The sequence below is a fragment of the Ochotona curzoniae genome, unplaced genomic scaffold (assembly GCF_017591425.1).
Source record: "Ochotona curzoniae isolate NIBS_2020 unplaced genomic scaffold, NIBS_Ocur_1.0 contig_50, whole genome shotgun sequence".
Classification (NCBI taxonomy): Eukaryota; Metazoa; Chordata; class Mammalia; order Lagomorpha; family Ochotonidae; genus Ochotona; species Ochotona curzoniae.
The window spans coordinates 5,020,626-5,032,829 of NW_024466446.1; the positions used below are offsets into that span (position 1 = coordinate 5,020,626).

The 12,204-nt window shown below is 44.2% G+C and overlaps 1 protein-coding gene across 4 annotated transcripts in view; it reads right to left on the reverse strand.

The window, feature by feature from the left end:
- ERCC6L2 (ERCC excision repair 6 like 2) overlaps positions 1 to 12,204 on the reverse strand; it is a 62,706-nt gene that overhangs the window by 12,680 nt on the left and 37,822 nt on the right. For 2 of the 4 annotated variants that reach the window (XM_040988867.1, XM_040988866.1), the window contains 4 exons: positions 7,730 to 7,882; positions 4,522 to 4,602; positions 2,223 to 3,369; positions 479 to 633 (listed from right to left, as the gene is read on the reverse strand). In XM_040988867.1, the coding sequence (XP_040844801.1) occupies positions 479 to 633; positions 2,223 to 3,369; positions 4,522 to 4,602; positions 7,730 to 7,882 (1,536 nt within the window). Of the gene's footprint in view, positions 1 to 478; positions 634 to 2,222; positions 3,370 to 3,471; positions 3,490 to 4,415; positions 4,419 to 4,521; positions 4,603 to 7,729; positions 7,883 to 12,204 lie in introns of all 4 variants that reach the window. The other 2 variants (XM_040988868.1, XM_040988869.1) reach the window with 2 other exon arrangements.

Genomic DNA, 12,204 nt, shown 5'->3' on the forward strand with positions numbered 1-12,204 from the left:
GCAGACTGGGGACTCGAGCCCCGGCTGAGGCACTGTGCTGGAGCTGGGAGGTGTGGCTTCTTGGCAGACTTGGGCAGCAAGGGGCTTGCAGGTATTTTCCAACGCTGTAACTAAATCTCCTTTGTTCTTACTTCATCTCCCTCTCTCTCTCTCTTCCCATAGCTATTTACATTTTTTCCTCCAAAAAACAGCAAACTCATTGTTGCCACCCACCATGACAGGACAAGCTTGGAAATCTCCTGGTGAGTGACACAAATATCTCCAAGCTGATGGGACAATTTCTGCAAGTAAGATGGCCCCAGTCTTTGATTTAATTGTGCCAGGTTGCCGTGACTGTGATACGCACCTGTCACGGGGAAAGGCCCGTGATGAGGTCCCATCAGCTTGGAGATTTTGAGGGAGTATTTTCTGGAGATTCTACCAAGTAGGAAAAAAATGAGACTAAAAATCAAAGAAGGCATTCTTCCCCCCTTCTTACCTTAGAACTGCAAACAGCTATGTTAGCAGGAAGCTGGGAAAACTGCTTCAATTCAAACACGTCTCGGGTGGCCCATCGACTCATGTGATTCTCAGCTTTGCTGGATCCGATCACCTTCTGGTTGGAGTGAATGTAGGCCACCTCTTGAACTCCACCTAGGAGGAAACCGGGACTGTGAGGTGCTGACTCAGCAGGAAGCGACATGGCTTCAACAACGGGGAATCACAGGGACCCCTGCACCCTGAAGATGACCAGCAGCACCTTCCACAAGAGTTACACATTCAGTTTGTGTGTCAACCTCACAATACTCTTTCAAAAACAAAACAAACCTAGCATCAGCTGTGTGTTGACCTACAGGGGAGGATTTTGGCAATGGGTTTTCCCTCACCAACAGAAGAGTGGCTGAGGCGAAGTGATACTCTCCACAGTTCACCCTGAAACTGGAGTTTTGGCCAACTCTCATGGTGAGAGTTCCCCATGCTTGTTGTCTCTGTTCATTTCAACAAGCTGTTTATTCATGGAAGGAGCAGGGCTGGCCCTATCTGTGTCTTTAACTGTGGTGCTGATCACACCAGCGACGGAACAGAAAAATAATTAAGAATGAAAAACATTAAATTAAGAAGAAAAACTTGCACTAAGCAATAGTGGAAGATGAAGGGGAAAACTTTTTTACAAAAACATTGTGAGTAAGGAAGGTAGAGGAGAGAAGTAGAACATATTCTCTCGCAACACTATATAAATGAACAGGTATAGAGAGTAAGCATCAATAGCTGTTGAGACCATGAAGACACAGGAGAACAAATATCTTGTGACTCTTAAAGTCTGTCCAAACACCAACTTTTGTTTTGCTAAAGGAACTGAGTCTGATTTAATCGGATCCTCCATTTGGTTTGCTCCCCAAATGGCCATCATGGCTGGGCAAGGGCCAGGAGCTTCATCCAAGTCTTTCATGTGGATGGAAGGGGCCAGAGCACTTGGGCCAACTTCTGCTGCTTTTCCAGGCTCAGCAGCAGGAAACTGAGTGGTTAACTGCAGCTGCTGGAACTTGAACTCATACTGATGTAGGAGGTACGGATGGTGCCACAGCACTGGTGCCCCAGGGTTTTTGAAGATAAAACTATAAGGCATTAAAAGAGAAGAAGAATTCCTGAGTACTAACGCAGATAATATAAAAACTCCTAAAAATAGATGCGGCAGGGATCGAATATTCCATATGGGCTTTGGTTCCATCCCCAGTTCTCCACTTTGCATCCAGCTCCCTGTTAATGTGTCCGGGAAAGCAGTGCAGAATGGCCCAAGTACTAGGGTCCCTACACCCATGTGGGAGACCAAGATGGAGTTCCAGGCTCCTGGCTTAAGCCTGGGCAAGAATTGACAAGTGCAACTATTTGGAGAATTAACCAGTGGATGGAGGATTTATCTCTCGCTGCATAATTCTGTTTTCAAATAAAAATAAATAGTGTAAAAAGTGGATGAGGTTAAACTGTGATATCCACAGATGCTTATTTATGGGACAAGAATGACTACGGATGTCAGAAGAACCAGGCTGGGATCTGGATGAGGCACACGGAGAGGTCCCTGGGACGGATGACATCTTGATCACATGTGGTCCTTCTGCCTGCCACCCACCCCCACTCATACCTTAGTGGACACCTTGATTTTACAAGCTAACTCTCAAGGATCTGTTATGGAACTGACTGGACCAGACAAACACCATCACGTTTTCAAAAATGCATTCAGTTACCTAGAAGTATATCCATGGATTCACACATCTGCTCTTGACTGTCAACAGCCTTGTTCGAAAATTTCATGGATTTGCTTGGCACAAAAGTGCTGTTTTCCTTAGTGTGCCTAGGCAGTTTTGAAGAGGGATGGGTTCTCTCTTTTGTAGCCGTGGCTTTGTGGCTCTGTCTAGAGCAACTGAAGGGACTGGCAGGTGAATCGTCATCGGAGGATGAAAAGCCGTCAATGGTCTGGGAGTTACTGCCTTCACCCATGGCACACAGCCGGCTTGTCGGCTTCCTGGCTTTAGTCAAACTGCACAGCTGTCTCCTGATTCCCTTCTTCCTCTCGGACCTCACTGGCCTAGTGGCTCTCTGCTTTCCCACTTCTGATATGGCAGAGATGTCAACATCATCAGATTCATCACTGATGTCACTGGGGCCTCTTCTTTCCATCACAGATTTCAGGGTTGTGTACCCAGGTTTTGAATTGCTGGGAACTTGCACGCTTCCTCTGTCATTGGTCCTTTTCCTGTCACCATCACTTCTTGCATTTGCAGGAGTTTCTGCTCTTGAGTCTTCAGATCCCTCCAGGGCTGGTTTGCTCAGAGTTGCATCCTGGGTGGGAAAGATGATGTCACTGTCTTCCGACCCTGTGACCTCTGGTGAGGTGCAGCGGCGCTCGGCTGTGCTTTTAAAGTTCTTCTCACCATCAGACTCGGAAGAAGCACTCTGCTCTGAAGTCTCGTCACTTTTTCCAAAAACACACTTCTCAGCTGGAGTCGGGATGCTACTGAATTTAGGTTGCTGGGAGGCAGCCAGGGAGTTCTGTTGTTTTTGACAGGCAGCGTCTCTGGCTTCTGCTGAAGGGTGTGGGGGCGACCCCTGCTCATCAGCACTTGGGTCGTCAGAGGCGACACTTCCATCGCTGTCCTCCGTGGCGTTGCGTTCGGTCTCCAACAACTTAGAGAAGCCACACTGGAGTAGGGTGAGCTGGCCCGCAGGACCCGAAGCTCTACTGGGATCAGATGCTTTGCTTCCCGCAGTCTTTGTTCTTGAGTTTCCCCCCGATTCGTCCTCGCTGAAGTCACTGCAGAGGTCCCACGCTGCCTTTGCTGTTGGCTCCACAGCTTGCTCTGAGCCTCTGGGTTCTGGATTGATGGGCTCTCTCTAGGCGAGAAGCAATGATGGAAACATCACACAATGTCCAGATGATCCTGAATCTATCACGGGGGAAGGGAATGAAGTTTGGGCCGATAATCTGGGCACCACCGTGTCACGTGGTGTTTTCTAGAGATGCATTTAATAAGCATAAGTAAAACTCGGTAGTATAGTTGACACAGTTCTTTCTATTTATTTTCAGGTTAACAGCTTTTTAAAATCAACAGGAGCTTAAACCAGAGCATCAGTTGGTACAGGCACAGCTTCTCAGACTGCAGGGACTCACAGCCGTGACCTCTCATACAGTCACACTTTACAACAAAGTCAAGTCATAGGCCTTAACAGGGCACAGATTCCACAACTGGACAATTCTTCTGATTACAAATCAGCCCAGTGGGATCTTCATCATTAAAAATGAGGAAAATTTTGAAGTACTATGTAGAAATTTGCTACAAATTTACATCTAGTATCTTTCCCATAGAATCAGCGTTAAATACACCTTTCAGTTTCCCAAACTGAAGCTCTTTTATTAGTAAAATATCTTGGCAAACTATTACCTAGTCAGTCCTCTGTCAACATTTGATATTCATATTTTTCTCTAAACTTAGAGACCTGTTCACTCCAAATCTAAAATCATCAGGCTGCTATAAATCTGTAGTTAGGTCTCTGAAAACAAACAAGAAACAGCAGCAGTAACAACAAGACCTTCTACACACTGTGTACTTCTGACGAGGCCTGCTGACGATGTTACAGATCTTGTGGCAGGGAAGAAGGCAAACTACTATAAAAATCACAAGATGAAGGTTGAAAAATATCTTTGAACAAGAGACTAACTTTGATGCAACAGCAAAGACTTAATCATCTCTTGCATACTGATGTCTAATCTCATTTACTTGGGGGGGTGAGCGAGTCACGTGCATGGTGCATCTAATTTGGGTTCCACAGTTCACTGTTGTGAAAACCAGATTTATGGTTTCGTGGTGCTACAGTTCCAGGGTAGATATAAATGCCCGAATATGTCCTTCTGACATGAATAATAAAGCGGTCTACATTACGGGCTTCACTGATAGTCTCCAATTTTTCAAGAAAGCATTGTCTTGACGTAGTGAAACAGTGTGTGCTTCCTAGATGCTGTAGGAGACACACCCCAATGTTACTTACTGCTTCTGGCCTGCCTGCTGGAGGTCCCTCTCCCAACCACGTTGTGGCTGTTAGGATCCCTGCTTCCACTTGGCCTTCTCTCTGTAAGGTCAGTGAGAAAGAATGTAAATCACAGGGCATAATAGCAATGGCATGCTAAAACTTGAATTTAAAGAAAGGAAAACTGAATAATACTGCTTGCTTTAGCATTCGGAATGTTGTTTTTCAATGTGCTGATTAAGGAACTCATATATGGTTTTATATGGCATGTAAAGTTTACTTTTTCAGAGTAGAAGACTAATAACACATTCCAGCAACTCCATTAAATGCACTGGTGGGAACAGGGGAAGTGAAAAAAATGTCATATATTTACGTAGTAAGGATATCCATAACAACCATTCCTGTATAAAAAATTACAGCAAGGGCATAATAGCAACATTTCAACACTTAGGGCAATGTGGGATATTGTGAGCTTGCTATTGTAGCCTGGAGCTAGCATAGTTATTAAACACATTCATTAAAAATATTTATCGAGCCCTGAAATGCAGTAGATATCAAAGTGACAAGGTCTACTCCAACTGGAAACTAAAAAACCACACATCAATTACAGAACCGACATGCCACATCTTCCAGGGGAACGATCTCCCCTGTGAAGCTTTTGGTTTATCTTTCAGGAGACACAACGAATGGCCTGGATTCTAGAACATGATATTCTCCTTGAATATGAAGGCCTGATTTGCCACACAACAAGGGAGAAAGAACACATTCATCCAGAGTTACAAATGTCCAGCTCAGGCACACAGATACACCACCAGTGTGGATCCAGCCAGCAGGATCCAGGGTGATGAGCAAACATCTCACCCACAGCAGTCTGCAGGGTAACAAAAGCTGCCTGCCTGGGGGTATTCCTGCAAAGGCATGGCGCAGCCACGTGCCCGGCGCTGCCATTTGCTTCTCACAAGAATCTAAATGGTCACAGCAGATGACGTCTCTCCCTAAACTGGAAAATAGTCACTGCAGCCTTCAGCAGCTGGGACCAAACGCCTTGCAGCCATCCTTAACTCCTGTGTTCTTATGGCATGCATCTGATCCACCTGCAAGTTCCCCCATGCCACCTGGAGAACACACATAGACCCAAGCCGCTTGTCACACAGTGGACGAACTACCTAAGACAAGGCCATTCTTGTGTTCAGGACCCTCCAATGGTCCTTTGTGGAAGTCGGGATTCCTCTGCACGACCTGGCTGCTGGCATCTCTCCAGCTTTCTTGTTCACTCCATTCCAGCCAGTCTGGCCTCTCTGTCTTTTTAAAATTACCCTGGGCATGTGACAATCTTAAAAAGAAAAGTCAATGTGAATTTACTATTTTAAACTGTAGGCCGCTAGTGTCTGCTCAAACACAAGATAGAATTTTGGGTCTGTCCTACCCCTTTCTGGCTGTCTTACTCTATGGGTAATGTTGTCTAGCAGATGCTCAGTAAGTATTTGTGAAAGATTCTTCCAGTATGTACCTCAACAGGGAAACTGATATTAATACCAGTATCAAGGCAAAACAGAACCAAAGTGCTCAGAAATCATAAACGTATTACATAAATCCACATTTCTGTTTAATTCCTTAAAAGGACTGTTCCACAACCTTTAAAAATTAAGAAATGGATTCCATGAAATAAAATTCTTCCCATTATACAGGGGTTTAAACAGTAACATCTTAAAATGTCTTTTGCCCAAAGTAGCATGAATCTAACCAGGCCTAAACAACTTGAAGTCCTGGTTGATGATAAATGAGCGACTGTAATCCAGAATTAATTCAATTATCGAGTTCCAACAATATACCTAATACATTTTACCATAAATAAAACACAAGATACAGATGAAACTCTAGAAGAAAAACAAAATACACTTGGGACAACCAGTGAACAAGAGAACTTCCCACACAACAATCTGCCATCTTGATATATCTTAACATTTATTTAGCAAAGGAACAGGGAGCTATTCTGGCAAAATAGAGACCTACACTGTGCTGTATATGGCAGAAAATAGAAAGAAATAATCTAACACTAACATCTTTACAAACAATAAGTTGAAATCAGAAACATGAATACGGGCCTGCATATCGTGTCATACGCTGAGAGGAAAGTAGTGAGTGTGAGTGTGACGTGGCAGGCAAACAAAACTGTGGGCAAGAGACGAGAAAGGGAAAGAACAACGTGGAGAACAAATCAGAGAAAACAGAAGGCAGGCCTTCCCAGGGCCACGCAAGTCAGCCTCAACAGCTACTAGCAAGCCATGCTTGACACCTAACAGTTCACAGCGGCTCCAAGACACAACAGTTACAAATACACACCTTCCTTCTCTCCATCCACCAGGGGTCATGCCGAATGACAATGGAACTGGCTTAATCTGTGAAGACTGAGGCTATGTGTCTGTCACATACAGGTTTGCCTACCTCCCCTCAAGATGGCCTAAGTGTCTTAAGGGACAATCGCTGCTTGCACTGTCTTGGTGGCACGTGGGAGTCCACCTACATAGTCCTGCGAGCAGGGAAGGCCCTGATGCTCTCAGTGACCCAGTGTCCTCTTGTGTGTATCTCATAACACAGATGATGGTCCAGGATTCTACAGTGCCTGTCTTAGAATCTATCAGGAAACAGGTTAATCTGCTTAGCATCAGGTCCTTTAAGCAGCCTGACGATGTTGTTCAAGGGACACAGTATCTTGTTTGAAGAACAAGAAACATCTGCATGCTTGATGATGCAGCCAACGGTGTGACTGCTGTGGAATGTTTATTGGGAACAGAAAACACAAAATTTCAAGAGATGTGAGAGTGAATCTCGGAGAGTCTTGGGTAACTTTTAATCTAAACACAGTTTATAGTTCTGTTTATTTGGGAAAGTCTCCTTTTTTAGTTCCTGACTTTTAACAGCTATTTTCAAAAATAATAAACTCCTCTCTGCCAGTCTGAAGATGGCTTTGGAAACGACCCTATCTAGCGTTACAGTTGTGTCTTTGTTGTAGTTATTTATGCAAGGCATGGGAAAAAAAATCTTAGCGCAGAGGTAGAATACTTCATTTCCTGTCTCTCCAAAAGTAGAAACTCTAAACATATGCATTTTTTGATAAAGAATTCACAAACAGTTCTCTGAAAAGCCCCTGGGGAAATAATTTCAAGTTCCCTGAGGGAGAAGAGTGTGTTTATAATATTACCCAAAAGGTGGGGAAACAGTTTCATACCTCCAGGATGTCCCTCGTGAGACAGGATCCCTGGGATCTGAGCTTGAAGAGATTGCCGATTCCAAAAAGCTCTCCTCGGTGCTCCTTGGAGCCCTGGACGGCTTCAAAGTACCGCTTGGCATTCTCACTTCCAACCACGACACAGTGAAGTTGCTGAAACCGAAAGGACACAGAGCATTTTTGAAGTGTCTTCTCCAGGGGTATGTCAGGATTCCCGGCCTTTGGCTGGAGCAGGCAGAGCCCCCGAAGGCATGAAGCTCTGTTTTCCTGTCCCTGGTGGGAGCAGCCACTGCAGTGAAGCAGCAGTCTGCCCAGCTCACTGAAGCCGAGACCTGAAAGCATCCCCCTTTCCCTGCTGTCCAACAGCCGACACACAGTTACATCTCAACGGCACAGTCTGTTTGACATACATATTTAATAAAGAAGAGCAGGTGTTTTAATATGCATCTTCCCTTCTTAGCATTAAATAACATTAACTACTAATTATAATCTAGAAAATATATTACATAACATTAATATTTTGTACAACATAAGCTAGCAAACCGTGATTATTATCATTAACATTATAATGTTGTAACAGGAACTATAAAGTCAGCAAAAGCCATTGCTGTGTCACCAAAGTTGACAATCCTGTGGGCATCAAACTCTCTGTGAAATGAGGACACTGTCCACGAGCAGCAAGGCCCCTGTCACTGGCGCAGCAGCACTGTGTCATTGAGACAAGTTCAGACAGAGCCCGTGGACACGTGAAGGTCAGCACGGCGTGTCCTCTCCATCTGACGGGTATTTTACCAAAGGCAACACAAACATGTAAAACCGAACCACTTTCTGATTAATGCCATAGACACTTTTAGATTTCCTGGAATAAACAGAGAGAGTATTCTGGGGAAAGGAATTTGATCAACTGCTGTGGAGATTAGCAAGAAGTTAACGATGACTGTGACTGCATCAGAGTTGGTGTATTCTTTCACAGCTGTGGATGCCAGCGGTCTGACTTGAAGTCACAGCTCTCAAAGAGCCACACTCCTTCTGGAGACTCCGGGGGGCAAATCATCCCTCGGCTCTTCCAGCTGCTGGTGGCCACGGGCACTCCTTAGGATGTCTGCCCCTGTGGTTACTCTGTCTTCTTTCTGACTGTGTCACATTTCCCTCTGCCTCTTAATCCCTTTTCCCTCTCTCAGAATCCTTGCATCTGTAAGATCAATTACACAATTATTGACATGAGGTTCCATTTACAGGGTCTGGGAATTAGGACCTGGCATTATTAAGGGTCTTCATTCAGCTCACTTCAGTGTCTTTTTTTTTTCGCTCCCAAGAAATGTTTTCCTGAATGGTTCAACAATTCTTTCGTTCTGGTATTTTCTCGCCCTTAAACATCTGACACACTTATCTCAGCTACTGTAAAGGTTACCTGAAAAGAGGAACTCCTTCCAGCAATGGGAAGGAGTGAGTTTCTCCTGGATGTCGGTCAAAGTTTGGAGCTTGTCTTGCTTCTTTTCTTGTAGTATTTCTACCTACTGTTCCTGTCTGAGAGCCGGCGTCTCTGCTGCAGTATGGTACAACTGGGGTAAGACTGTGGGGGTTAACCTTCCTTGCTTTCTTATCAGTGATCCTTCAGAGAGGATCCCATGGGCACCCCGAGACCCCCCTTCCTGACTCTCAGCTTGGACAAACTTGCACCCACCTTTTCCAGCAGTCTTTCCCCTTGGGCTCTTCCTTTAGTCGGATCCCCACTGTCTTTATCTTTCAGAATTCCTTGTAGTATCTCTTGGACCAACAAGAGAACTCTCTTGCTTTCTACCACTTTCAAGAGTTATTTCTTGGGCCCGGCGCGGTGGCGCAAGTGGTTAAGTCCTCGCCTTGCACGCCCGGGATCCCATATGGGCGCCGGTTCTAATCCCGGCAGCCCCGCTTCCCTTCCAGCTCCCTGCTTGTGGCCTGGGAAAGCAGTCGAGGACGGCCCAAAGCTTTGGGACCCTGCACCCGCGTGGGAGACCCGGAAGAGGCTCCTGGCTTCGGATCGGCATAGTATCGACCCGTTGCGGCTCACTTGGGGAGTGAATCATCGGACGGAAGATCTTCCTCTCTGTCTCTCCTCTCTGTATATCCGCCTTTCCAATAAAAAATAATAAAAATAAATCTTTAAAAAAAAAAAAAGAGTTATTTCTAAAAAAGCATATTTCCAGATTTTTTTTTTCCACCAAAGGTCTGAGGAACACTGGTGGGGGAGAGGAGCATAGAATGTATGCTCTATATGCCCCTTGATTCAAATTTCACATTTAATATCTGTTCCCTACATGAGTGCCACCTTCTCTTTATTCGCATCATAAAAAGTTGTGGAAACTTGAATTACCTCATCTTAACTCTTTTTTTTTTTTTTTTTGCTTTGAAACTTAGAAACAATTTTTATTTGAGATCTGAAATACAATTCCTAAAATATCAACTTCTCCAGAAAACCGTGGCTACACAATAATGCATTGCCTCTATCATGTTAGAACGTGCATTAGACTCAAATACAAAAACCATGAAACAAATCACCATCCTTCAACAATTTGAGCAAAGATAGAATGCCTAAGGAACAACATAGACGGATTGCAGAGGATGGGCTGTTTTTACTTCAAGCACCATAAAAAAAAAAAAAGCACAAATGCATGGGTTTTCGGGTATATACATTAAGTTGAACCTTTGGCACTAGGAATCAGGGCATTTATCATTTTTATTTTTTCTTTATCACATAGCATTAACACATATTAGAAAATCGTGTAGTGTCAAAGGGATGGAACCACCAGCATTCAAGCAATGTTGTCAACTATGCAACAAAATGTTCTACTGAATTTTTCTTCTTTTTCTAATTACTGCATACACTGGTAGCAACTTCAAAATGAGAAAAAGGAGTTTGTACTCCTTTATTTTCTGTTAAATATAGAACCATTTTAACTCAGTAAATGGGTCAGCTGATGGGTAAAAAGGAAGCATGTACAGAAACAGTTCGAGAAAAATGACTACAAGCTTGAGGAGACACTCGTAGGGTGACAAGTCTAAAATGATATTCTGAAAGAACAGCTGCTAAGACAAAAAAAAATCCAGCTTTTCCCAAGATTGTTTAAATAGGTTAGAAAACAAATACTTTCAAATAGCTGTGCTATATCAAAGGACAAAAAATTGAATGTTTTTTTTTATAAAGCTAGATGCTATTAAACTCCCAAACTGCTATATATAATTCTATTTTTAGGATGAAGAAAACAGCATAAATTTAAGATTGGATCATTCTTAGGTTAACTACCACCACATGTGGCAGATGTTTGCTCTTAAATAGATGCCAACTGAATATATAGGGAGCAATTCAAATTTAACATTTATAGTTAAACTTGAACCTCACTCCAGATCTTCTCAAGTGAGCAGTTATAAACCAGTAAATACTGTTTATTTAGCAGTAAATGGAGCAGTAATTGATATTCTAGGCTTATTAAAGAATCAACTCAGCTTAAGATGAAGACAAAAAGATCCAGCACAGTCACTGATATATGCTGTGTTAGTTTTGTTCCTCTAATCTCATTTAACTGGAGCCATTCTGGGTCCCAGTTCTGGAATGTTCAGTATCTCTTTAAGTCGGGGATCCCAGTCTTCTTCCTGTTACAGCACTCACAGAAAATGGTAACATGTGAACACCCACTTGGAGTGAGCAGAGGACAGTTCCCGAGGCTGTCCAGGGCACCTAGGACCATGCACGGCATACCACTGTAGCTTGGCTGACAGGGTGGGGAAGTATGGCCTACACACTAAGACTGCTGACACCTGAGGAAGCTCACTGAGAGACGGTGGCCTAGGAATTAAAATGCTGCCTGGGACCACAGCATCCCACACTGTACTATCTGAGTTCAAGTCTCAACTCTGGCCCCGACTCCAGATTTCTGGCAGGCCTGGACGGGGTTCCCAGCACCCAGAATTAGCCCGGCCCAGCCATGGCCACTACAGCATCTGAGTAGGGAATCAGTGGATGGATATCTCCAATGTGGAATTTTGGGCTCTACCTTGACCAACTAAATCTCAATCTGTTTTAACAAGATTCCCGGCGACCCATATGTATATTCCAGTGTATAAATCATTGCTTTAAGCAACTTTCAGTTCTCAAATTCAATGAACTCTAGAGTGAAATCTGTTTTATATGAGTGTATTAAGGAGTATATGTCATAATCTTTTAAAATCATCTATTACTTAGTAAAATTAAAAAACTCAGTTTTAGGGCCCGGCGCGGTGGCGCAAGTGGTTAAAGGTCCTCGCCTTGCACGCCCGGGATCCCATATGGGCGCTGGTTCTAATCCCGGCAGCCCCGCTTCCCTTCCAGCTCCCTGCCTGTGGCCTGGGAAGGCAGTCGAGGACGGCCCAAAGCTTTGGGAACCTGCACCCGCGTGGGAGACCCGGAAGAGGCTCCTGGCTTTGGATCGGCATAGTATCGGCCCGTTGCGCTCACTTGG